Source organism: Bufo gargarizans, chromosome 10 (assembly GCF_014858855.1).
Source record: "Bufo gargarizans isolate SCDJY-AF-19 chromosome 10, ASM1485885v1, whole genome shotgun sequence".
NCBI classification, from domain to species: Eukaryota; Metazoa; Chordata; class Amphibia; order Anura; family Bufonidae; genus Bufo; species Bufo gargarizans.
In genome coordinates, this window is record NC_058089.1 from 115,796,671 (window position 1) to 115,823,053 (window position 26,383).

A 26,383-nucleotide genomic window follows, 5' to 3' on the forward strand; every position below is an offset into this window, starting at 1 on the left:
TTATAGTCAATGGGGACGGAGCGGACCTCCGGCGGTACGCGTGCACTATTGACACCACGGATCCAGCAGGCTGTTCACCCGCTGGAACAGCCTGCCGGAGAAAGCTGCCGCTAGTGTGAAAGTAGCCTTACCACTAGGGAACATGGGTACAGAGAATATTAGAAATTATACTTTGTGCCTTTTACATGGTCTCAAAGGGATTATCCAGGGTTAGAAAAAACTTGGCAGGCTTGAATCTGGTATTGCAGCTGATCTGCATTGACATGAATGGGTCTGAACTGCAGTACCACACACAACCTGTGGACACATGAGGCACTGTTTTTGGAAGAAAGTAGCCATGATTTTCTAATCCTGTAAAACCCCTTTAACTTGCTAATCAGGCTTTAGTAGTTTATAGAAAGTAGATTCTTTACCTGAAGAAGAAGGTGATGACGGGTGCGGGCTATCTTCCTGTGCACTTCCCGCTTGGGAAGGTGCACCACCCGTTCCGCTCTCTTCAGTGATGTTCGACGATCCAGGGGTGGTAGATCGGCTCATGGATTGAGATTCTTGATCGCTCCCTGACCCCCGACGATCCTCTAGATTCATATGGATGCTCTCTTCTTCTGTCTTTTTCTCTCTTTTGTGGACTCGTGAGTGCACGACGACTTGGTGATAGGTTCTGAAGACTCTTCCGCAGTCAGGGCATTCGGTTGGCTTATCTTTCGTGGACCCATGCATGTTGTACTCGAGCCCCTGGTTGAGGCCATGTGACAAATAATCTCTAGTGCTTTCTAACAGTTCAAGTTTGGATGGCACGTCTCTCTGATTGCAAATTTTAGAGCTGTGAACTAAATCAGATTGCATTTTCTGTTTAGAGCCATCTGGTCCTAGAATCACATACTCTCTCTTTTCTTTATCAAATAGAACTCCAGTATTTGCTATTGAATCTTCATGGTTACGCTGGATCTGCTGCTCTTTAGACAGGAAGCCGTGCTCCATAGCCATTCCTCTAGCCATTAGTTGCCAGGCCTGGTAGCTGTTTACTGGATCCATCTCCGCAGCCTTGGCTGCTGCTTGCAATCGTTCTATGCAGCTGGATTTCAAGGGAGGCACCAGGTTGAGAGAGCCAAGTAAAGAATGCTTATCTCTTTCGGATATGTTATGAGCCAAGCTAGCAATCGGCGACAGCAGCTTACCCAGAACTTCCTTGTCTTTCAAGTCTCCTTTGTTGTACACGTGACCATGTTCACTCAAGCTTGCTTTTTCAGATGGCATGAAGCCACTCTGCAAACATGATATGTATCTGGAGTACAGATTTGCATGGGATTCTTGAGAAACACTACTCATGGAGATTGGCACCTCAGCTTCACTGGGGGATTTGTTCTTCACAGACAATTTGTTCAGGTGAACCTTCATGTGGTTCTTCAGGAACCAAGGCTCCTTGAATCGCCTTCCACATATCTGACAACAGTGCTCAAAAGAATCCTTGTGTTTCCTCATGTGGCCTTTTAAGAACCAAGCTTGACTAAAGACTTGTCCACACACCTCACAGCGGAACTCACTGGTCGACTGTTCTCCATTTCCACTGGACCCTTGGCCTTGAACAGACTCTGCAGTAATGTGAGCTTTCTCGACATGACTAATCAAGTCTTCCTCTTGAGAAGCAGCAAAATCGCATAGAGTACACTTATAAGGCTTGTGCAGTATTCTGATATGTCTATCAAGCTCCTCTCGTTTCTTAAACTTTCCTTTGCAAAAGGTGCACCTGAATCCAGTGGTAGGAGCTATTGCTTCATCTTGAACGACGGAAGGTTTGGGAGAAGGTGCTTTACTGGAAACATCTGATGTACTGTGATTAGGTTGCACCGAGATATGACAATTAGATAACGGAGATTGCTGTAAGTGCTGCTGTTGTGGTTTCACATCAAGTCGGGGTTGAAGAAGGCTGCTTTTCATCTGTTTGTCTCTTAGTATTGCTCTTTCCTCCAATTCATGCAAAAGTCGGTTTTCTTCTCTCACCCTTCCTCGACCCTTGCCGAGATTACCAAGTTTGTGAGTACGAAGATGAATCTTCAGGTTACCCTTCTGGGCAGCTCTATGGTCACAGTACGGACACTTAAAGGGTTTTTCACCAGTGTGAGTACGCATGTGGAGGGATAATATGCTATTAAAACGGAAACGTTTGCCACAAAGTGGACAAGGGTACTTTCTATTCTTCCTCGCGTCATCCTCAATATCGTTCATCTGGGACATGATCCCAAGGTTTTGTCCATTTAGAAACTGTTGAAGGTCTACTCTTCCATTGAGTCCACCATCAACCTCTCGATTCAGTTGGTTGGCTAGCAGAGCCATCTGACTGCTGATTGGTTGACTTGTCATTGACACATGACTTTTTTCTTCAATGGGTGTTGCAGACTTGTCCTCACTTTTATGACGGTTTTGCAGCTCCGGGAAGGCGTGACTGAGCTGGGATGTGATCTGGTGCAGCTTTTGACTCATTGAATACTGGCCATTAAGCAAAGAGTTATTGAGGTGAGTGTCAACGTCAGGCACAGCCGAAGAAACTCCAAGGCACAAACTAGCTTCCTCCATTCCTACGATAAACAAAAAAGCATAGGAGATTGTTACGCTCATGGATTTCCGACATACAGACATTCAAATACCGATTTTATAAAAATTAAAGGACTTAAATAATGGTGATGGGCCGCAGAGTTCAAAAACAATCAATCTGTAAATTCAACAAATGCAAAAACACTTAGGTTTAGTATTAATCTATGACTAAAGTCTGCCAATACCACGGTGAATAGGCCCGATCTGCAATACCAAGGACAGCTTCTATACGGTGTACGAAATTGTGCTTGGTAAACTGCGGGGAGGCCGCAATGCTCCAGTGAGCAATGCAGTTTCCTTCAACCAGGTGATCCGTGACGGGAGTTGGACCACCCTCGATCTGATATTGATGACTTATCCTTAGCAATTTAAGCCCCACCCATGATCTACCCAGAAGCAACAATAAAATCACTCAGGATGTAAACTGTGAGATAAATTTGCATAAGCCCTGCCCCTGAGGTCCGCTTAATTGGAGAATCTTGCAAAAAATGGGACATTGGGAGGTATAAAAAAAGACAGATATAGAATCTCAATATATACCTTTATATAGCACCAAGTTGAATGTGACCCATGCTATGAGCTGCCACTGAAGGTTTTTGTGTTACCAAAGTATTCTAAATTTCCTAAATGAAGCCATGAAAGTGAGGCATTGTCCTTCAAAGCTTTGGCCACATTCAGCAGTTAATACACACGCATCCAGCAGTTAATATACAAATGAAATATAAAACTTTGTCTGTTATTTGCCGAGCCCACAGACCGGCTCTGGCATACAATAAAACATGATAATGTTTTGAATAAAAATAAAAGGACAAGCTTTCCAACAATAAAAAGGATTTTGCCATAGTCAACAAAAAGTGCAGTAATATCTCATTAAGCTGATTAGTATGCTGCTTAGGAACAGTACTAGGTGCTGTAACACATGATTATAATCGTAAAAATCCTTCAGTGTTTGCAAGTAAGCATTAACGAGGTATATTAAATTTTAAGGAGACTGACTAGCGGATCTGCAAAACCTTCAAGATTAGGATTTAACCCTCAAAATATTCATAAAAAAATCTTTATGAGAGCAGCATATCAACATGGAGAAAAGTAAACTGTTATTAAACCTGTCATTATCAAACCAACACCGTGTGCAAAAGGGGCTGGAAACTCGCAAGAAGTCAACTTAGACTTGAGTATGTGGTGCGGTGACCGCCCTGCTCTCAGGAAGAATTTTAAGACCTTACAAGTGTTTACGGATTACAGCTCTTGGCTTAAAGAAGAAAACAAAGTTCTTATTTCTTTATATCTAAAAATAAAAAAATAAGAAAAACAGATTCACACTGAATGGAAGCTAGTAGGGTGGCCATTTTGCTGATAATCCCTGACAGGGAAAGAAAAAAAGAAGTACTTGTTCAAAATGGCTTCCATTCCATGGCTTCATTTTTTCACTATGCAATTTTTTTTTCCACATCTATAACTTGTACCCTGGCTACACTTCAATTTCTAAGTGCAAGAGGTTAGTCCTTCTCAACTTTGGTGTCCTTTGATTTATGCAACTTTTTTTGGCTCTCTTTAAGAGAATTTCCACCCAAAAATATCCGCTCCGTAGTAAATCAAAGGTTAGAGTAGTCACCAGCATTTTTTAACTGTTTTCTTTCCTTAAAGGGGTTTTGCAGGAGTTTAATATTGATGGCCTATCCTCACAGGAGCTGTAGGTTAATGCAGTGGGTAAAGAGAGCGAGCAGAATAAAAGTTGATATTCACACTACTCCACCACAAAGAGGTTATGTCTGTCCTGCTCTTCCCTCCCCCTACCTAGCGCTGTCAACAGTTTTGCATGGTCCAAACTGCTGACAGACTTCTTTTTAAAGAGATACTAGAATTTTTTAAGACAGCTTTGTTGCAGTGGTCATTTTCACAAAAAGAAAGAAAAATAAAATAGCTGTGCTATTAAAATAAAGTCATTAAAGTTAAAGGGGTTGTCAAGTTTAGGACATTCTGAGTTAAAGTAGTTTTCTGGAACCTTCACACTGAGGACCTATCCTTAGGATAAGTTATCAATATCAAACTGGCGGGCGTGCTGGAACAGCATACATAGTGCCGAAACCAGGCACAGCTCCATCCACTGTGCAGTGGCCATGTCTGGTTACTTCAGCCTTCTCCCCATTCACTTGTATGGGGACTAAAGTAATCAGACCGGCCCACTGCATAGTGTACGGAGCTGTACCGGGTTCTGCATGTTCGGCAATAAGCTGACTGGAGGAGGCTCCCACAGTTGGACCCCGCCGATCTGATATTGATGACCTGTACTAAGCAAAAAGCATCAGTATTAAAGGGGAAATCCTAAATCCAGGACCTCCATCAACTAACTGAAACGGTGATCAGTTTCTATAAGTGTCACACATTCTGGAGGACCTGGCAATTCTATCTATTACACAAACAGGCCACTGATTTCAACAGACATGTAATGCTTCATTTCTCCTGTGGTGGCGCTGCAGGGAAAATGAACGCATGCAGCACGATTCCTCCACAGATTACACCTAATCACTAATCACTAATTTTGGTTGACCCCTTAAAACATAGCAAACAATCCCTTGAAAGAGGAGACATGTTTGTTTCAGTAACTATTTGCACCCCCACGTAATAACAGTGCTGGAGCATGTATTCTTATGACTCTAGGTTGTGCAATCCCTTTATTATTCCTACTAGAAGTTATAAATGATTTGCCTACAGTTTACAGTGAAGGTCCAGATGGATGTTACCAGGTGCGGATGTGTCCCTGCACACTGACAGCACTAATTGGATAGTGTCAGTTTTTAGAAGGACACGTCCCAAACTGGTAGCACCCAGCTGGACCCAGCTAGTAATTCATTCATAACTTCTGGTTGTGTGAATAGTAAAGAAATGGCATATCATAGTCTTAAGAATAGATGTTCCAGAACTGTTATTACCCAGGTAGTTACCAAAATCCATCTTGGTAATTTCGCCCCCGTGTAGCAGAGGTTGTAGTAAGAGTAATGCACTTCTGCTTGCAGACGCTGCGCCTCCGAGTACCGAACCTTTTCAGGGTCATTAAACGGCAGTAAACATTATTATAAAAATAAACCACACATTTCACGCTTACATTTCAGCCCAGAGCCCGGTTTGCTGAGCACGTACATTTTTTCCCCCATCTTGTACAATCAGCACTGTGACATTTGGGTACATAAACATATTACATCACTGATATGGCAGGGCCGGGTGTGTGCCTTTATATAACTGATATCAAATGCCCAGCCAGTGAGCTATGGGGCTGAGCGTGCCTCGCTGGTCAGGACTAAGCACAGGCAATTGTTCTGCCTAATTCAATAAAATGTTATAGTTAGGTATAGGAAGATAATTAAAACATACTAAAATAATAATAGTGAACAAATATAATTACTATAAATATAGTAATAAAAGTATAATTATCTTAATAATACAAATAATAACACAAATCTAATAATTGCATATATAATAATAAATTTATAATTATCCTAATGGCAATACAAATAATAACACAAATCTAATAATTGCATATATAATAATAAATTTATAATTATCCTAATGGCAATACAAATAATAACACAAATATAATATAATAATTGTCCTAATATTTATAGCACAAATATAAAAATAACACTTGAATAATAATACCCTAATATGTACAGTTACAACACACATATAGTAATAAAAGTAATAATGACTGTGGTCAGTCATTGTAAGTTACGAATGACTAATAATTCTAATTACCTTTTCTGATAATAAGGCCCCTCACTGAAAATTATTAATAATAGTAATTACTACAATCATCTAAGGCTGACATTATGACTTTCATTCTATGACTTTATTGTTACTATTTATTTGAGAGCGCCATTAATTCCATGCCGCCGTACATCAAGATGGGGTTACACATACATAACCCAATACAACACACTTACAAAGGGCATGGACTTAGTCACAGACTGGTACAGAGGGGGAGAGGAGCTTACAAAAAGCCTGATTGACCCCATTTACCTTCTCGGGGTCAGATGGGGTATCAGTATTTTTACCACAATTATAGTGCAGTCTGCAGCATTGTTTTTGCTGTAAAAATACCGGAAATCCAGACAGATCTAACACAAATGTGAACAGTGTCGTAAAGGGTTGTCTGGACAATTAAAAATGTTTAGAAATGGCTCAGATTGCTGTAAAAAACAACAACAACATTTTAGGCTACTTTCACACTAGCGTTTTTGTTTTCCGGTATTGAGTTGCGTCCTATGAGCTCAATAAAAACTGATCAGTTTTATCCTAATGCATTCTCAATGGAGAGCAATCCTTTCAGGATGTCTTCAGTTCAGTCCATTTTACGTTTTTTTGACGGAGAAAATTCCGCAGCGCACTGCAGTTTTCTCTCCGGCCAAAAATACTGAACACTTCCGGCATTAATTTACATTGAAGTGTATTAGATCCGGCATTAAGTGTACCGGCAAAACGGATCCGACCTTCCAATCTGCACATGTGCAGACCTTTAAAAATGCAAAAAAAATAATAATACCGGATCCGTTTTTCCAGATGACACCAGAGAGATTGATCCGGTATTTCAATGCATTTGTCAGACGATCCGGATCTGTCTGACAAATGCCATCTGTTTGCAACCGGATTACCGGATCTGGCAGGCATCTTCTGTCGTAAGTGCGAAAGTATCCTAAGGACCCTTTCACACGGGCGAGAATTCCGTGCGGGTGCAATGCGTGAGGTAAACGCATTGCACCCGCACTGAATCCGGACCCATTCACTTCAATGGGGCTGTGCAGATGAGCGGTGAAAATCGTAGCATCCTCTATATACTGCGTTTTTCACGCAACGCAGGCCCCATAGAAGTGAATGGGGCTGCGTGAAAATCGCAAGTATCCGCAAGCAAGTGCGGATGCAGTGCGATTTTGACACATGGTTGCTAGGAGATGATAGGGATTAAAGCAACCCCGGACCCCATTAAAATGTATTCATTTTTAGCATTCTTAATACAGAATACTTACTAAAATGTGGATTGAGGGGTTAAAAAATAAAAACCATTAACTCACCTCATCTACTTGTTCGCGCAGACGGCATCATCTTCTTGATTCTTCTTTCAGGACCTTTGATGACGTAATCTTCTATCTTCATTCAGCAGGACCTGCGCTGACGTCACCACGTGGAGAGCGCGATTAAGTCATCAAAGGTCCTTTTGCAGGTCCAGAAAGAAGACGATGCCAGCTGCGCGATCAAGAGGATGAGGTGAGTAAATTGTTTTTATTTTTTAACCCCTCAATCCACATTTTACTATGCATTCTATATTAAGAATGCTATTATTTTCCCTTATAACCATGTTATAAGGGAAAAAAAATTAAATGAATAGAACACCTAACCCAAACCCAAACTTCAGTGAAGAAGTCCAGGTTCGGGTCTGGGAACCACATTCAGTTTTTTCTAACGCGCGTGCAAAACGCATTGCACTCGCGCGGAAGAAACTGAACATCGGAACGCAATCGCAGTCAAAACTAACTGCAACTGCGTGCATACTCTCGCGGGTTTCCCGCAATGCACACTCGACGCATCCGGAGCAAATCCGGAACGAACGCCCGTGTGAAAGAGGCCTATAACGTTACACCTCATTGATCCCTTGATGCTCTCTTTCAGATGCTCCCGTGCCAGTCTCTAATTCCTGCTGCCTCTTGACACACAGGAAATAGCCTATCATCCAATCACTGGCTGACATTGCTCACCACTGACATCACTGATTGGCTGAGCAGCCATTTCCGGTGTCAGAGGCATCAGGACGTGGAGACTGGAGGCTAAGGGGATCAGTGAGGTATGCTTTTTTTTTTTTTTTTTCTACAGCATTCAAAACCTATTCTAAATAATCCCTTTACAGTCAATGTAGGTAAAAAATAGTCACAAATAATAGTAGTAACCATATATAAAATACGTAATAAATAATAAGAAAATAGTAGTAGTGTCCTTACTGAAGACTGACTTTTGTAATTGCCAGCGTATTTTCAGTGCCACAGGAAGGGATATGGGGGACAAAGAGTTAACTGTCAACTTTAATTTCCGACAGTTGACGAAATGATCAGTTACCTATAAATAAATCTAATTAAGACAAATCAAACACACAAATTATATGTTGAAGTACTTTAGCTGATCAAGCAAGTTACAAGATGAGGAGCAGGAGAGAGAAAAAAAATCTTCTCTAAATGATTACAAGTCTGGAAACAAAAATTTCTTAAAGGGGCAGTCACGCTTAGTGCATGGCATCTTGTGTGTCAGAGCCCTGGAGCAAATCTAAAGATAAAGATCTGATCAGACAAACATTATGATTTTCAAAATTCATTCTTACGGGGACACAGACAGAGATAATCTGCAAGAATCATAGTAAAAAAATTACAGGAACTATTTGTCCAGAGCCAAGGGCTTTTTTCCCCCAGCAAATTGCTATTCAAAGGACCTGTCCGGCTGGAACAGCACATTCATGAATGGATTATGCCTACACTATCCGGAGACTCAGACCTTTATTTATATGGCATCTTACAAGGCTACGGTAAGGGTCATGTTAAAAAATTCCATCCTATCCACAGACAGCAGGTTAAAGACCAGGAGGATGGATATATGTTTATGTGGGAAAAGATTCAGTATAACTTGTTAGTTACTGCTCATTCTAGGTGTCGGAGTCCAGTGGGCAGTCCTATCAGTGATTGACAGCTATCTCTGAAAGCATATTCATAGAGGAGAGACTGTCAATCACGGATATGACCGCCCACTGGACTCCGAAACTCAGAACAAGCAGATATGACCGCCCACTGGACTCCGAAACTCAGAACAAGCAGATATGACCACCCACTGGTCTCCGAAACTCAGAACAAGCAGATATGACCGCCCACTGGACTCCGAAACTCAGAACAAGCAGATATGACCGCCTACTGGACTCCGAAACTCAGAACAAGCAGATATGACCGCCCACTGGACTCCGAAACTCAGAACAAGCAGATATGACCGCCCACTGGACTCCGAAACTCAGAACAAGCAGATATGACCGCCCACTGGACTCCGAAACTCAGAACAAGCAGATATGACCACCCACTGGTCTCCGAAACTCAGAACAAGCAGATATGACCGCCCACTGGACTCCGAAACTCAGAACAAGCAGATATGACCGCCTACTGGACTCCGAAACTCAGAACAAGCAGATATGACCGCCCACTGGACTCCGAAACTCAGAACAAGCAGATATGACCGCCCACTGGACTCCGAAACTCAGAACAAGCAGATATGACCGCCCACTGGACTCCGAAACTCAGAACAAGCAGATATGTCCGCCCACTGGACTCCGAAACTCAGAACAAGCAGATATGACCGCCCACTGGAATCCGAAACTCAGAACAAGCAGATATGACCGCCCACTGGACTCCGAAACTCAGAACAAGCAGATATGACCGCCCACTGGACTCCGAAACTCAGAACAAGCAGATATGACCGCCCACTGGACTCCGAAACTCAGAACAAGCAGATATGACCGCCCACTGGACTCCGAAACTCAGAACAAGCAGATATGACCGCCCACTGGACTCCGAAACTAAGAACAAGCAGATATGACCGCCCACTGGACTCCGAAACTCAGAACAAGCAGATATGACCGCCCACTGGTCTCCGAAACTCAGAACAAGCAGATATGACCGCCCACTGGACTCCAAAACTCAGAACAAGCAGATATGACCGCCCACTGGACTCCGAAACTCAGAACAAGCAGATATGACCGCCCACTGGTCTCCGAAACTCAGAACAAGCAGATATGACCGCCCACTGGACTCCGAAACTCAGAACAAGCAGATTTAGATCAATAAATGAAAAGATTTACAGATTCTTATCCTATAAAAACTATATAACAATCTGCTTTATAACATGCTCCCTGCAGATCTTTCTGCATTTCATGGTGACAGTTTCCCTTGAAGAGCCACCGCAGAAACAATTAAAGGGGTTTTGTAAATCAGACGACACATAGCACATTAGAAAATCTATTTCTAACAAAGCTAGAACCAGCCCTGCCCCCCACATGGATCCAGAGATCTCTTCATTTATTGCTCCCATTGCTCTGCTAATTTATTTTAAATCTGGCAGCTGCTATAGTTCATTCCTTATCACGGCTCAGTGGGCGTGTCCTTTCTGCTGCAGCTCCCTCCCCGAAACTGTTACAGCTTCTAACAGTAGATATGGCTGGTGGCAGATGAAAGATGGAACTGAGCATGTGTGACCACCTCAGTAGGTGGACTTGCACCATTATAATGAAGTAAAGAGAATAAATCGTAACTGGGGCATATTTGTAATAGAATGTAAATGACAAAAGTAACTAGTTTTCCATGCTAAATTCTATTAAAAGAACATGTATTGGTGACACAACTTCTTTAACCTTTATCAAAACTACAAATATTTTAAGGGTACTTTCACACTAGCGTTTTTGTTTTCCGGTACTGAGTTCTGTCACAGGGGCTCAATACCGGAAAAAAACTGATCAGTTTTATCCTAATGCATTCTGAATGGAGAGCAATCTGTTCAGGATGCATCAGTTCAGTCCCTCTTACTTTTTTTGGACATAGAAAATTCCGCAGCATGCTGCAGCTTTCTCTCCGGCCAAAAATACTGAATACTTGCCGGAATGCCGGCATTAATTTACATTGAAGTGTATTAGTGTTGGATCCGGCATTAAGTGTTCCCGGCAAAACGGATCCGGATTTTCAGTCTGCGCATGCGCAGACCTTTAAAAATGCAAAAAAAAATTATACCAGATCCTTTTTTCTGGATCACACCGGAGAGACGGATCCGGTATTGCAATGCATTTCTCAGACAGATCCGCATCCAGATCTGTCTGACAAATGCCATCAGTTTGCGTCTGGATTGCCGGGTCTGGCAGGCAGTTCCGGCGACGGAACTGCCTGCCGGAATCCTATGCCGCAAGTGTGAAAGTACCCTAAAGCTACAAAAAGGTCAGTAAATTAACCTCCAAAAACCTCAATCTTAATATGTAGTGCATAAAACCATAACTAAGCAAAGTCCATATTTTTGAGGCCAATGACCTGGGATAGAACGAGAAGCCAAAAAACAGACCATAAAGACTAAATAAAACCATTGAGGAAAAAAATCAACCGGCAAATTGTACACACACACCTTCAGCATTTGCTACACTTTGAGTCAACAAGTCTCATGACCGTCAATGACGATGCCGAGATTAGTTCACTGAATATCTGCAGCGCTGGACCAACTAGGTACCGATATAAAAAAATATGTAATACTAAAACTTCTGGGTCACCATCCAGATACCATTGTATCTAGGGTTCTTCTAGTTCCAAGCATTTTCCCTCTTTTTGCGTTTCCCCAAACATGAAATGTAATGTTAAACGCTCGTATTTCAGACAGATCAAAGCCTGATTTATTCGTAAATATTCATAAATGATAACCCAGCGAGACTTCCTTCACCAGGCACCTGTCACATGCAGGAGCTCGGCTACAAATCTCCAAATGAGCGCACAAAATCAATAAAAAAATCCAAGCACATAATCAGATATTCTGTTGTGTGGAAATTGGAAGGGATCCAGGATTAGGCTCGACAATGCAGAGGATGGAGGGATGGAGGGGGGGGGGGGGAGGTGCAAGGTTTCTCATGGCGTCCATCATCCTTCCTTGTGCTGCTGGTCAGGTCAGCAGATCAAACCTGTTGCCTTTTAATGACACGGACTTCTGGAAAAGAAGCTAAACCGGCCCATACGTTCTTTTTGACCTAAACAGAAAAAAAAACATCTGCTGGTTGACTCATGAGCTGTTTTTGGCGACGATTAACTGAAACAGAGTCTGTTGTGGATCGGTTCTATCCCAGCAGTAGGTGTCACAGGAATAAATAGATGGATTTCATGGGACGCAGACATCATTTGCCAAGCAAAATGCGTCAACACAAACATTTACAAAAATCACACTTTACTCCTTCGGAGCTGGAAAGCTTTGTATCCGGATCTCAGCATGGCGGCCCCGCAGGACTGGAAATCAGCATTTGTTTCTACTTAGCAAATATCAGCTATTTTTATAAATCCCAGAAAAATGACTTGTTGGCAGCAGTGTTGATGACGATTATTCAAAAAGTTAAGCAACTTCTTTTTTTAAGACATTTTACCTATTCTGAATTTTTTTTTTTTATTACTCTTTTAAGATGAGGGAATTACAGGTAGCCAGTAATATTGTGACGCAAGTCAGCACGGTGGCTCAGTGGTCAGCACTGTTGTGGCTCCGGGGTTCCACGTTCAAATCCGTCCAAGGGCAACATCTCAATGTTTTTTTGTGTTCTCACCGTGTTTATGTAGGTTTCTTCCCACAGTCCAAAAGCATAGTAATTTGGAATTCATATTGTGAGCATCATGGGGAAAGCAGACCAGAATTGGCGATGACAAGGTGGCAAAAATTTCCAAAAATTATACACTGTAAACATAGAGACACGACTGTTTTTGGTTCGCTACTAAGGATGTCCAGCAATCACCATGAGACAAGGCAAATCTTGCAAGATAATGAATAATATTTCTAATCAAATATTTCTGCCCAGTGCAAATTTTGTCTTTACTTTTATGTCGTAAAAATAAATAAAAATAATAATCCCATAATACAGCCTTTTATAAGCGTTAGATTTCTGAAATAGAAAAATATAAAGCACACCGCCAGCATCTCTGCCCCTCAAGCCGTACTTTCAGAGGTCCAAGACCAGAGATGTGGGCTGTTGTATGTAGGGTCCTCATACTGGAGAGCTCGGTAAGCTTCTTTTTGGGAGGTACTATTTTTTATTCAGTTTTATTTTTAATAGTGCTTACATACAGACGTGGACAAAATTGTTGGTACCCTTTGGTCAATGAAAGAAAAAGTCACAATGGTCACAGAAATAACTTTAATCTGACAAAAGTAATAATAAATTAAAATTCTATAAATGTTAACCAATGAAAGTCAGACATTGTTTTTCAACCATGCTTCAACAGAATTATGTAAAAAAATAAACTCATGAAACAGGCATGGACAAAAATGATGGTACCCCTAGAAAACACAGAACATAATGTGACCAAAGGGACATGTTAATTCAAGGTGTGTCCACTAATTAGCATCACAGGTGTCTACAACCTTGTAATCAGCCATTGGGCCTATATATATGGCTCCAGGTAATCACTGTGTTGTTTGGTGATATGGTGTGTACCACACTCGACATGGACCAGAGGAAGCAAAGGAAAGAGCTGTCTCAAGAGATCAGAAAGAAAATTATAGACAAGCATGTTAAAGGTAAAGGCTATAAGACCATCTCCAAGCAACTAGATGTTCCTGTGAGTACAGTTGCACATATTATTCATAAGTTTAAGATCCATGGGACTGTAGCCAACCTCCCTGGACGTGGCCACAGGAGGAAAATTGATGACAAATCTAAGAGACGGATAATCCGAATGGTAACAAAAGAGCCTAGAAAGACTTCTAAAGAGATTCAAGGTGAACTTCATGCTCAAGGAACATCAGTGTCAGATCGCACCATCCGTCGTTGTTTGAGCCAAAGTGGACTACATGGGAGACGACCAAGGAGGACACCATTGTTGAAAACGAATCATAAAAAAGCAAGACTGGAATATGCCAAACTACATGTTGACAAGCCACAAAGCTTCTGGGAGAATGTCCTGTGGACAGATGAGACAAAAATCGAAGTTTTTGCCAAGGCACATCAGCTGTATGTTCACAGACGAAAAAATGAAGCATATCAAGAAAAGAACACTGTCCCTACTGTGAAACATGGAGGAGGCTCTGTTATGTTCTGGGGCTGCTTTGCTGCGTCTGGCACAGGGTGTCTTGAATCTGTGCAGGGTACAATGAAATCTCAAGACTATCAAGGAATTCTAGAGAGAAATGTACTAGCCAGTGTCAGAAAGCTTGGTCTCAGTCGCAGGTCATGGGTCTTGCAACAGGACAATGACCCAAAACACACCGCTAAAAACACCCAAGAATGGCTAAGAGGAAAAAATTGGACTATTCTAAAGTGGCCTTCTATGAGCCCTGACCTCAATCCTATTGAGCATCTTTGGAAGGAGCTGAAACATGCAGTCTGGAAAAGGCACCCTTCAAACCGGACACAACTGGAGCAGTTTGCTCATGAGGAGTGGGCCAAAATACCTGCTGAGAGGTGCAGATGTCTCATTGACAGTTACAGGAAGCGTTTGATTGCAGTGATTGCCTCAAAAGGTTGCGCAACAAAATATTAAGTTAGGGGTACCATCATTTTTGTCCATGCCTGTTTCATGAGTTTATTTTTTTACATAATTCTGTTGAAGCATGGTTGAAAAACAATGTCTGACTTTCATTGGTTAACATTTATAGAATTTTAATTTATTATTACTTTTGTCAGATTAAAGTTATTTCTGTGACCATTGTGACTTTTTCTTTCATTGACCAAAGGGTACCAACAATTTTGTCCACGTCTGTATTTCACAGCACTGTACATAGATTGTTGAGATCATTAGGGCTGACAATCTAAATTCTGAATGAACCAAATTAGGATGTTTTTGAAGAGTTTGAGGAAATCCACAAAATCCGGGAGAGAGCCTACAAACGTCATGCTTGGTTTGATTTGAGCCCACAACCCCGGTGCTACAAGGTAACAGTGCCAACCTCTGAGCCCTTGTGATGATCCTGAGGTATTTACCAGTAGCTTTGCTTTTCAAGAGTTCAGAAATAGTGAATGTAGAGTTAAAAAAACAAAAAAACAAAAACACCAGTCCTATAGGCTATTCATAGTGTGTGTCACAGGCAAGTACAGAGGCAGCTAAACCAGGGGAAGGACGTTACATACAGTAACCTAGACCTCTGCCCTCTGGACCCCTGTGAGTAGGATTGGGGATGTTCTTTGCAAACCTTAAAGAAACAATCCAAGAAAAACGGAAATGCGGGCCAACATATAATAGTGCTATTGTGCCTGGAATGCAGTGTAAAATGCACCACAATTTGGTGCATTTCTGGCACAAAATGTTGCATCAAGTTATACACATATTTATGAGTCAAATGTGCCAAAATGAATAATCCACAGCACCTCATCTGATGAAGGGTCTTGACCAATTTGTGCCAAAATGTTATGTTTATAAAAAGTCTACAAGGTCACCAAAACTTTTCACTGTGCATGGTTTTAAGCATCAAATTGCTGGTACTGGTTCTCAAGTAGCTTCAACCCAGGCAGCAGATCCCTCTCCTATCACTAGATGCCGAGTCTTGCTGATTACTTGCAGTCATTTTATAAATGTAATTGTTTTCAGCAAGGTAAAAACATTCGAGCTGGGACGGAAATTTAAAAAAAATAAAAAAGTCTATACGAGGATACCAAAGAGGGGGATTACAATAAAACCTAATGAGCTTAGACTCAAGGCAGCTCAAAGCATTATATGTTCAGAGCAACTTTATTTTGACAAAATGTCTGTTTGTGTTACGGAGTAAAAGGGGTATTATAAAAGGCTCATTTCAAAAGGTCAGGCTGAATTTTAAATCTGTAAAAAGGCTTTGGAAGAATTTTACCTTCAGCGTTTCTAAACTCTCTCCACTTATGTCAGAATTAAAGACACATTCTGAATTTCCAAAACTGTTTTTAAGTTGTAGACCCCTGGGCCACCTTGTTCTCTCTTACGTTCCAGACCACCCTCAGGCTACCTTATGCTTACAGGGACCCCTTACTGGGATAATGCACACAGTGATGTCACAGAACAGGGATAATGCACACAGTGATGTCACAACATGGGGATAATATACACAGTGATGTCACAGCACAGAGATAATAAACACAGTGATGTCACAGTACAGGGGTAATAAACACAGTGATGTCAGAGAACAGGGATAATGCACATAGTGATGTCACAACACGGGGATAATAAACACAGTGATGTCACAGTACAGGGATAATAAACACAGTGATGTCACAGTACAGAGATAATAAACACAGTGATGTCACAGTACAGGGATAATAAACACAGTGATGTCACAGTACAGAGATAATAAACACAGTGATGTCACAGTACAGGGATAATAAACACAGTGATGTCACAGTACAGGGATAATAAACACAGTGATGTCACAGTACAGAGACAATAAACATAGTGATGTCACAGCACAGAGATAATAAACACAGTGATGTCACAGTACAGAGATAATAAACACAGTGATGTCACAGTACAGGTGTAATAAACACAGTGATGTCACAGTACAGGGGTAATAAACACAGTGATGTCACAGTACAGGGATAATAAACACAGTGATGTCACAGTGCAGAGATAATAAACACAGTGATGTCACAGTACAGGGATAATAAACACAGTGATGTCACAGTACAGGGATAATAAACACAGTGATGTCACAGTACAGGGATAATACACACAGTGATGTCACAGTACAGGGATAATAAACACAGTGATGTCACAGTACAGAGATAATAAACACAGTGATGTCACAGTACAGAGATAATAAACACAGTGATGTCACAGTACAGGGATAATAAACACAGTGATATCACAGTACAGGGATAATAAACACAGTGATGTCACAGCACAGGGATAATAAACACAGTGATGTCACAGTACAGGGATAATAAACACAGTGATGTCACAGTACAGGGATAATAAACACAGTGATGTCACAGCACAGGGATAATAAACACAGTGATGACACCATAGGGGTATAATAAATAATGATGTCATAGCACAAGAATAATGCAAAAGGATAATGACCCTATAATCATTGCCAACTGAACCTTATGTCTGAGAGATGATGGGCCCCATAGCGGATGCTATGCTTTCAACCCAGGTAGTGACACCTATGTTCATGCCCATATGATATTCCACCTCTCTATTCTTAACCATCCCCATTTAGGGCAACATATTTTTGTCCCTCGCACCCCACCTCTTTTAGTACCTTTCAGAAAAACACAAATGCCAAGTCCCGTTATTATGACCACCTCCTACTTTTGACATCGGCAATGCGTAGCTCATGAAGGAAGTCACGTGTGGTGGGCTGGCTTGTTAGGTACATTAGGTGTTGTCCTGGGTAAAAGGGACAATTTATCAAAGGAATGATTATTGGCTTTCGGGCCAAGGGTGGTGGTATTTCTGAACCTATGCAGTTTGTGAAGTGTTCTTTTGCTGATGTGGTGAAAGTGTATCATGAGTGGAGAAATAAGTGACGTGGAAACTGTGGAGCATCACGTGCCATTGATGTGAGAGGTGAACATTGGCTACGAAGGTGCGCGAGGGTGGACCGACACTCTACAACGGTAGCAGCTCACTGCCAAAATTAAGCAGGGAGCTACCAGACGTGTGTCTAATACAATAGATCAGTGAACCCTACTGTGTAAGATGCTCCACAGCAGACGGACGGTCACTGCTCCTCTGCTAATGAAGTTTTATTGGCAGAAAAGGTTTCAATTTTCATGGCAGTATCAGAATTGGACCTCTGCGGATTGGTACAGGCTTGCCTTCTCTGATGAGTTTCATTTTCTGCTTCATCAAACGGATGGACGTTGCTGTGTCAGGTGAGTAACATCAGAGAACAAACCCTCTGCAGCCATTGCTGGAAGAACACAAGCTGGTGCTGGCAGCATTATGGCCTGAGGGAGGTTTTTGTGGCATTCTTGGGGCCCAGTCATCCATGTGGAAGCACTCTGAGCTGATTTGGGTATAAATCCATCCTTGTAGATCACGTACACCCATACATGCTGATTATCTTCCATGGGGCAGATGGGATCATCCAGCAAGACAGTACGACATGTCACACAGCTAGAAATACCCGACCTTGGTTGGAAGAGCATCACCAAGACTTCCAAGTATTACCCTGGCCCCTTAATTCCCAGGACTTAAAGAACCCAATTGAGCATCTCTGGGACCACCTCGATGGTCATGTTCCCTCTATAGATCCCCCCACGCCCCCTCGAGCAGCTGTGGGATGCACTTCAGTCAGCATGGCTCCAGATACCTGTGACAACCAGGACCTTATTGAGTCCCCCCAGCTCGTCTAGCTGCTGTCCGTGCTGCACACGGCCGGTGCTCTGTATAATAGATGGGGGTCAGAGTAATGTGACTTGACTGTGTAACAGGTTTTTAATTCCCTGACATGTCCTGTGGCATCTTTTGCACTGGCGGGTGGGGAGAGGGTTTCATGTGATAATGGGGTAAAATGGCAGACATCATACTGTTTTGTCAAGCATAACCCAATAGGACATCAGCCTCATTGGTGAATCCCTGGGTAATTTAAATGACCAGTTTAAGCCTGTTAATGATTGAGAAGCCAGTGCACAATGTATATTACTGCAGAGGATTATGTAAATTACCTTTAATTACCTCATTAATATGCAGCCGTTGATATTTCTAGGATGGGGGAGTTTATATTAATGAGCAATGTATAGGAAATTGACACAAGTTGAGGTATAAAAGTTGTTCATGCCAAGTCTGACCAGCCAAACTGACGGCCGGGGATTCATTTGGAATTTTATTATTATAATTTTTTTCCCCTAAATTTCTTTATTATTATTTTTCTTCTTCCCTTACGTCCTTTTTATGTTTCAAATGTTAAGCCATAGTGGGCTTCTGAGGGCTTCTCTTAAAAATATTGTTTCATTATTCGCATTTCTAATCGTTGTTATGGACCCAAGTTTTCTGCAGAACAAAAAATTAACTTAAAGTGTTAAAGGGTTTTTTTGGCTTTGGACAAACTTAGGACCCTTGACAATAAGCCGATAACAAAGTGCACCCCTCCTGAAATCCACAGTGATTGGCTGCAATCTGTGGAGTAACCTGGTAGTAAGCGTTTGATATTCCTACAGCACCACCACAGGAGAAATGAGGCATTACACAATGTCCATTCACATCAATGGACTGTCCTCTAGAGAGAGTGAGATGCTCTTTTAGCTGTTCTCTCCACTCAGATCAATAGATGTAGATCCTGAGCAGAGGCTCCTTGTCTATTAATCCAGAATTGGTTTTCTAAATTAGACAACCCCTGTAAAGTCATTAGATATACAGTACAGACCAAAAGTTTTGACACACCTTCTCATTTAAGAGTTTTCTTTATTTTCATGACTATGATAATTGTAGATTCACACTGAAGGCATCAAAACTATGAATTAACACATGTGGAATTATATACATAACAAAAAAGTGTGAAACAACTGAAAATATGTCATATTCTAGGTTCTTCAAAGTAGCCACCTTTTGCTTTGATTACTGCTTTGCACACTCTTGGCATTCTCTTGATGAGCTTCAAGAGGTAGTCACCTGAAATGTTTTTCACTTCACAGGTGTGCCCTGTCAGGTTTAATAAGTGGGATTTCTTGCCTTATAAATGGGGTTGGGACCATCAGTTGCGTTGTGGAGAAGTCAGGTGGATACACAGCTGATAGTCCTACTGAATAGACTGTTAGCTGCTTTTTTCTTGCCATAATACAAATTCTAAGTAAAGAAAAACGAGTGGCCATCATTACTTTAAGAAATGAAGGTCAGTCAGTCTGAAAAATTGGGAAAACTGAAAGTGTCCCCAAGTGCAGTCACAAAAACCATCAAGCGCTACAAAGAAACTGGCTCACATGTGGACCGCCCCAGGAAAGGAAGACCAAGAGTCACCTCTGCTGCGGAGGATAAGTTCATCCGAGTCACCAGCCTCAGAAATCGCAGGTTAACAGCAGCTCAGATTAGAGACCAGGTCAATGCCACACAGAGTTCTATCATCAGACACATCTCTAGAACAACTGTTAAGAGGAGACTGTGTGAATCAGGCCTTCATGGTAGAATATCTGCTAGGAAACCACTGCTAAGGACAGGAAAAAAGCAGAAGAGACTTGTTTGGGCTAAAGAACACAAGGAATGGACATTAGACCAGTGGAAATCTGTGCTTTGGTCTGATGAGTCCAAATTTGAGATCTTTGGTTCCAACCACCGTGTCTTTGTGCGACGCAGAAAAGGTGAACGGATGGACTCTACATGCCTGGTTCCCACCGTGAAGCATGGAGGAGGAGGTGTGATGGTGTGGGGGTGCTTTGCTGGTGACATTGTTGGGGATTTATTCAAAATTGAAGGCATACTGAACCAGCATGGCTACCACAGCATCTTGCAGCGGCATGCTATTCCATCCGGTTTGCGTTTAGTTGGACCATCACTTATTTTTCAACAGGACAATGACCCCAAACACACCTCCAGGCTGTGTAAGGGCTATCTGACAATAAAGGAGAGTGATGGGGTGCTGCGCCAGATGACCTGACCTCCACAGTCACCGGACCTGAACCCAATCGAGATGGTTTGGGGTGAGCTGGACCGCAGAGTGAAGGCAAAAGGGCCAACAAGTGCTAAGCATCTCTGGGAACTCCTTCAAGACTGTTGGAAGACCATTTCAGGTGACTACCTCTTGAAGCTCATCAAGAGAATGCCAAGAATGTGCAAAGCAGTAATCAAAGCAAAAGGTGGCTACTTTGAAGAACCTAGAATATGACATATTTTCAGTTGTTTCACACTTTTTTGTTATGTATATAATTCCACATGTGTTAATTCATAGTTTTGATCCCTTCAGTGTGAATCTACAATTTTCATAGTCATGAAAATAAAGAAAACTCTTTGAATGAGAAGGTGTGTCCAAACTTTTGGTCTATACTGTATATCAGTGATATGTATGCGACCGATGGACACATCTCATAGACTTCATTAACATGAATGTTCAGACATCAAGGGTTATATTCAACAAATCATGTCACTAAGGACGGGGAGTGCCCTGGCTGCCAAGACCAAAACCAGTTAGTGCACCAATCAAAAGAATTATGATTCTCCTCTCTGCTAACATTTTTGAGGGCCACCACTGGGCTGTGCCATCTGTATAAGATATGAGTCAAATCTGTATGAGTCAAATCTCATAATTAAAGTGGTTGCCAGAAACAACATACATTGATAACCTTTCCTATGAATAGGTTATGAGATCGGTGGGGGTCCGACACCTAGCACCCCCACCAATCATCTGTTAGCAGCCACAGGTTTAGGAAGTAGACAGTGCACAGGGCAGGATGACTACAACTCAGCGCGGTGTAGTGGCCATTTTCTGGCACTGCGTCTGGTTCTTCTCATCAAGTAAACGGGCTGCAGTACCTATGAGTGGCCACCACAGAGTGTATTTACTTCCGGAAAAGCCGGCTAACAATTGATCAGTGGGGGCACCAGGGGTTGGACCCACACCGATCTCATTAGGTATAGGACTACCTAATACATGGAGAACGTCTCCCTAGATGCTAGACACCCCCAGACTATCAAATACAAAAACTGCAAGCACTCAAGCCTCAATGTTTATTTATATATGGTTTAAACTACCATACAATCCAATATATATTTGTAAAAAAAAAAAAAAACCAGGAAAAGGGCATTCATAATTCACACTATACATATTTTATTTCAATATACCAATTTCCATCAAAGGTTTAAGTCCACACTGTCCTCTTATAAAAACTGAAAATGCTGCAATTAGAAGAAATTATGCACATGGAATTGGAGCTGTACCTCTTAATTTGCTATAGCTGATTAAGTGACTTCTCAATTACCCAATTTTTTTTTTTTCTTTTTTTTTTTTTGGGGGGGGGGGGGGGGGGGGCTCTCTCAGTCCGACCATTTGAAGTGTCTGATCATCCGGCACTTACCTTGTCCCATAAGCTCAAGATTAAGATTTGTTACTGTTCATAGCCTTGTCCGCCTGTAATTAACTGCCTATCCCACCTGCTAATTAAATGCTCAGATAGGTTCTGGAATGGATAAAGGTGATCTACTGGTCAGTGATTTTGAAACCCAATTAATGTTACTAATGGTAATGAATTTACCAACGAAATTGAAGTCCCTTACAAGAGCACGTTTCCATCACCACGTGAATAGTCACCACCAGGTGAAGGGGATCCTGCTTCTACTGTGTGAGAGTTTTGATTGAAAAAGTATTTGCCCCCTTTCAGATGTCCCCTTATTATTCCTTGTTGGTTACAGTATATTCTAGAGAAAATAGACCTGAGTAATTTCACAACATGCACAAATAACCTTTGTGAAAAAGTAACTACCCCCCATTACTAGGCACGCCTTCACATACTCCTGATACACATTACATTAACATCAGCCAAACTTGACGACTTCAATGGGACTGGCCAACCATTCAATGTGTATGGAGGTGTCGTCACTCTTCCTAGATGTCAGAAGGGGGGAGGGGGAAGAGGACCGGACGTTTTTCATCTCAAATTGTCCAATCCTTTGTTCTCAGGGGAGATAAGTCACTCCCAGAGGTATCTGCCAGTGACTTATTCCCCTGAGCCCCCTGAGCATATTTACACAATCTGACTAATTGAGGGGCGGTTGAGAGGAACAACTGTCTGCCAAATGAGCAGCTATCTAAGGTGTACGGCCACCCTTAGGGCCCATGCACACCAACGTATTTTATTTTCGTGTCCGTTCCGTTTTTATTCCGTATACGGAACCATTGATTTCATTGGGTCCGCAAAAAAAACCCGGAAGGTACTCCGTGTGCATTCCGTTCCTGTATGTCCGTATTTCCATTCCGCAAAAAAAAAAATAGAACATGTCCTATTATTGTCCGCATTACAGACAAGAATAGTACTGTTCTATTCGGGGCCAGTTCCATTTCGCAAAATACGGAATGCACACGGACGTAATCCGTATTTTTTACGGACCGCAAAATACATACGGTCGTGTGCATGAGGCCTTAGACTGTGCCAAATTCATCCTTCTAGAATTTCCTTCCTTTGATATATAGCTGGACTTATTGATAAAATGGTCATCTCTACCAACCCCCCTATTTAGGCCTCATGCACACGACAGTTTTTTTTCACGGCCCGCAAAAACGGGGTCCGTGGGTCCGTGATCCGTGACCGTTTTTTCGTCCGTGGGTCTTCCTTGATTTTTGGAGGATCCACGGACATGAAAAAAAAGTCGTTTTGGCGTCCGCCTGGCCGTGCGGAGCCAAACGGATCCGTCCTGAATTACAATGCAAGTCAATGGGGACGGATCCGTTTGATGTTGACACAATATGGTGCCATTTCAAACGGATCCGTCCCCATTGACTTTCAATGTAAAGTCTGGAGTTCTTTTATACCATCGGATTGGAGTTTTCTCCAATCCGATGGTATATTTTAACTTGAAGCGTCCCCATCACCATGGGAACGCCTCTATGTTAGAATATACTGTCGGATATGAGCTACTTCGTGAACCTCAGATCCGACAGTATATTCTAACACAGAGGCGTTCCCATGGTGATGGGGACGCTTCAGGTTAGAATACACTACAAACTTTGTACAAGACTGCCCCCTGCTGCCTGGCAGCACCCGATCTCTTACTAGGGGATATGATAGCACAATTAACCCCTTTAGGTGCGGCACCTAAAGGGGTTAATTGTACTATCATATTCCCCTGTAAGAGATCAGGGCTGCCAGGCAGCAGGGGGCAGACCCCCCCCCCCTCCCTAGTTTGAATATCGTTGGTGGCACAGTGTGCCCCCACCATCGCCCCCCCCCCTCCCTCCCTCTATTGTATTAAATCGTTGGTGGCACAGTGTGCCAACCACCATCGGCCCCCCTCCCTCCCTCTATTGTATTAAATCGTTGGTGGCACAGTGTGCCAACCACCATCGGCCCCCCTCCCTCCCTCTATTGTATTAAATCGTTGGTGGCACAGTGTGCCAACCACCATCGCCCCCCCCCCTCCCTCTATAGCAGTAACATTGGTGGCAGTGTGCGGTCTCAACAGTAGAAGATTCATACTTACCTGCTTGCTGCTGCGATGTCTGTGTCCGGCCGGGAGCTCCTCCTACTGGTAAGTGAAAGGTCTGTGCGGCGCATTGCTAAAGAACTGTCACTTACCAGTAGGAGGAGCTCCCGGCCGGACACAGACATCGCAGCAGCAAGCAGGTGAGTTTGAATCTTCTACTGTTGAGACCGCACACTGCCACCAATGTTACTGCTATAGAGGGAGGGGGGGGAGGGGCGATGGTGGTTGGCACACTGTGCCACCAACGATTTAATACAATAGAGGGCGGGAGGGGGTCCGATGGTGGTTGGCACACTGTGCCACCAACGATTTAATACAATAGAGGGAGGGAGGGGGGCCGATGGTGGTTGGCACACTGTGCCACCAACGATTTAATACAATAGAGGGAGGGAGGGGGGGGGGCGATGGTGGAGGCACACTGTGCCACCAACGATATTCAAACTGGGGAGGGGGGGGGTCTGCCCCCTGCTGCCTGGCAGCCCTGATCTCTTACAGGGGAATATGATAGTACAATTAACCCCTTTAGGTGCCGCACCTGAAGGGGTTAATTGTGCTATCATATCCCCCTGTAAGAGATCGGGTGCTGCCAGGCAGCAGGGGGCAGTCTTGTACAAAGTTTGCAGTGTATTCTAACTAGAAGCGTCCCCATCACCATGGGAACGCTTCTGTGTTAGAATATACTGTCGGAAATGAGTTTTCACGAAGTGAAAACTTAGATCAGAAAAAGCTTTTATGCAGACGGATCTTCGGATCCGTCTGTATGAAAGCAACCTACGGCCACGGATCACGGACACGGATGCCAATCTTGTGTGCATCCGTGTTCTTTCACGGACCCATTGACTTGAATGGGTCCGTGAACCGTTGTCCGTCAAAAAAATAGGACAGGTCATATTTTTTTGACGGACAGGATACACGGATCACGGCCTCGGCTGCAAAACGGTGCATTTTCCGATTTTTCCACGGACCCATTGAAAGTCAATGGGTCCGCGAAAAAAAACGGAAAACGGCACAACGGCCACGGATGCACACAACGGTCGTGTGCATGAGGCCTTATAGGCACGCATTGATTGAGCGTCCATAGAGAGAAGGAAATATGACGAAGCCAATCTGGTGGGAACTCATCTCATCAGAGAACAAAAGATCGGGCATGCTGAACTCTAATAGGTTAATCCTTCCTAATCCAACATCTGCTGAGGTTAATCTAATATGTATGTCCAGCTTCAGGTCCCCTAGGGTCACTTACCATCATCCTGACTATGTTCAATGAGGGGTGTCTAATTTGAATTAAATATCAATGGCTGTAGGTCATTTGGTTGGTTAATTAAGGGGGCAGTTACTTTTTCATGAGCATCGCGTAACCATTCCCCTTTAAAGATTACAGTAATTGTCTTGGTATTGTGGGGATTCGCTCTGGTAGACAGGGTGTGCGAACGCAGTACAGAGGCAAATTACCAGTTCTTAAATCAAACTTCCGTGTTTATTCACACATAAGGTAAAAACAAAACGTCACTTTGCAGTCTTGGTGTTAGTTCACACACAATGGAAAGTCCATATAGCAAAAATCACCTTGTTGGCAGTTCTATCTCCAGCAGTCCATAGCAGGCTGCTTTTAGGGGGCCTGTTTCCCCTAAACACGGGTCTCAGCCCGCCATCACGGCACAAGCTTTAGATCCTAGCACACACACACTTTGCTGCTGAGCCCAGCTGTCTTTTAAGGACAGTCAGGTGCTGTCAAAACCCAGACCGCCACTTAAAATCCAGTCCAGTGTTTGACCTCACCTGGCTGCAAATCAGCCCAGCAGCACACACTGGGAGGAAAATACCTGTTTTCCCAGACCATACCCTTCACTTTGTCACATACCCCCCTAAGGGGTTGAACACTCGCCTGACAATGTACTCGGGACAGGGCATCCGCATTTCCCTGTAACCGGCCTGCCCTGTGTTCCACTGTAAAT

General features: G+C 42.8%; 1 protein-coding gene across 1 annotated transcript in view; it reads right to left on the minus strand.

Annotated features, from left to right (window-relative positions):
- ZNF536 (zinc finger protein 536) overlaps positions 1-26,383 on the minus strand; it is a 338,062-nt gene that overhangs the window by 85,109 nt on the left and 226,570 nt on the right. Inside the window, exon 5 of the mRNA XM_044269573.1 lies at positions 414-2,576. Within this exon, the coding sequence (XP_044125508.1) occupies positions 414-2,574 (2,161 nt within the window). The 5' untranslated portion in view covers positions 2,575-2,576. The remainder of the gene's footprint in view (positions 1-413; positions 2,577-26,383) is intronic.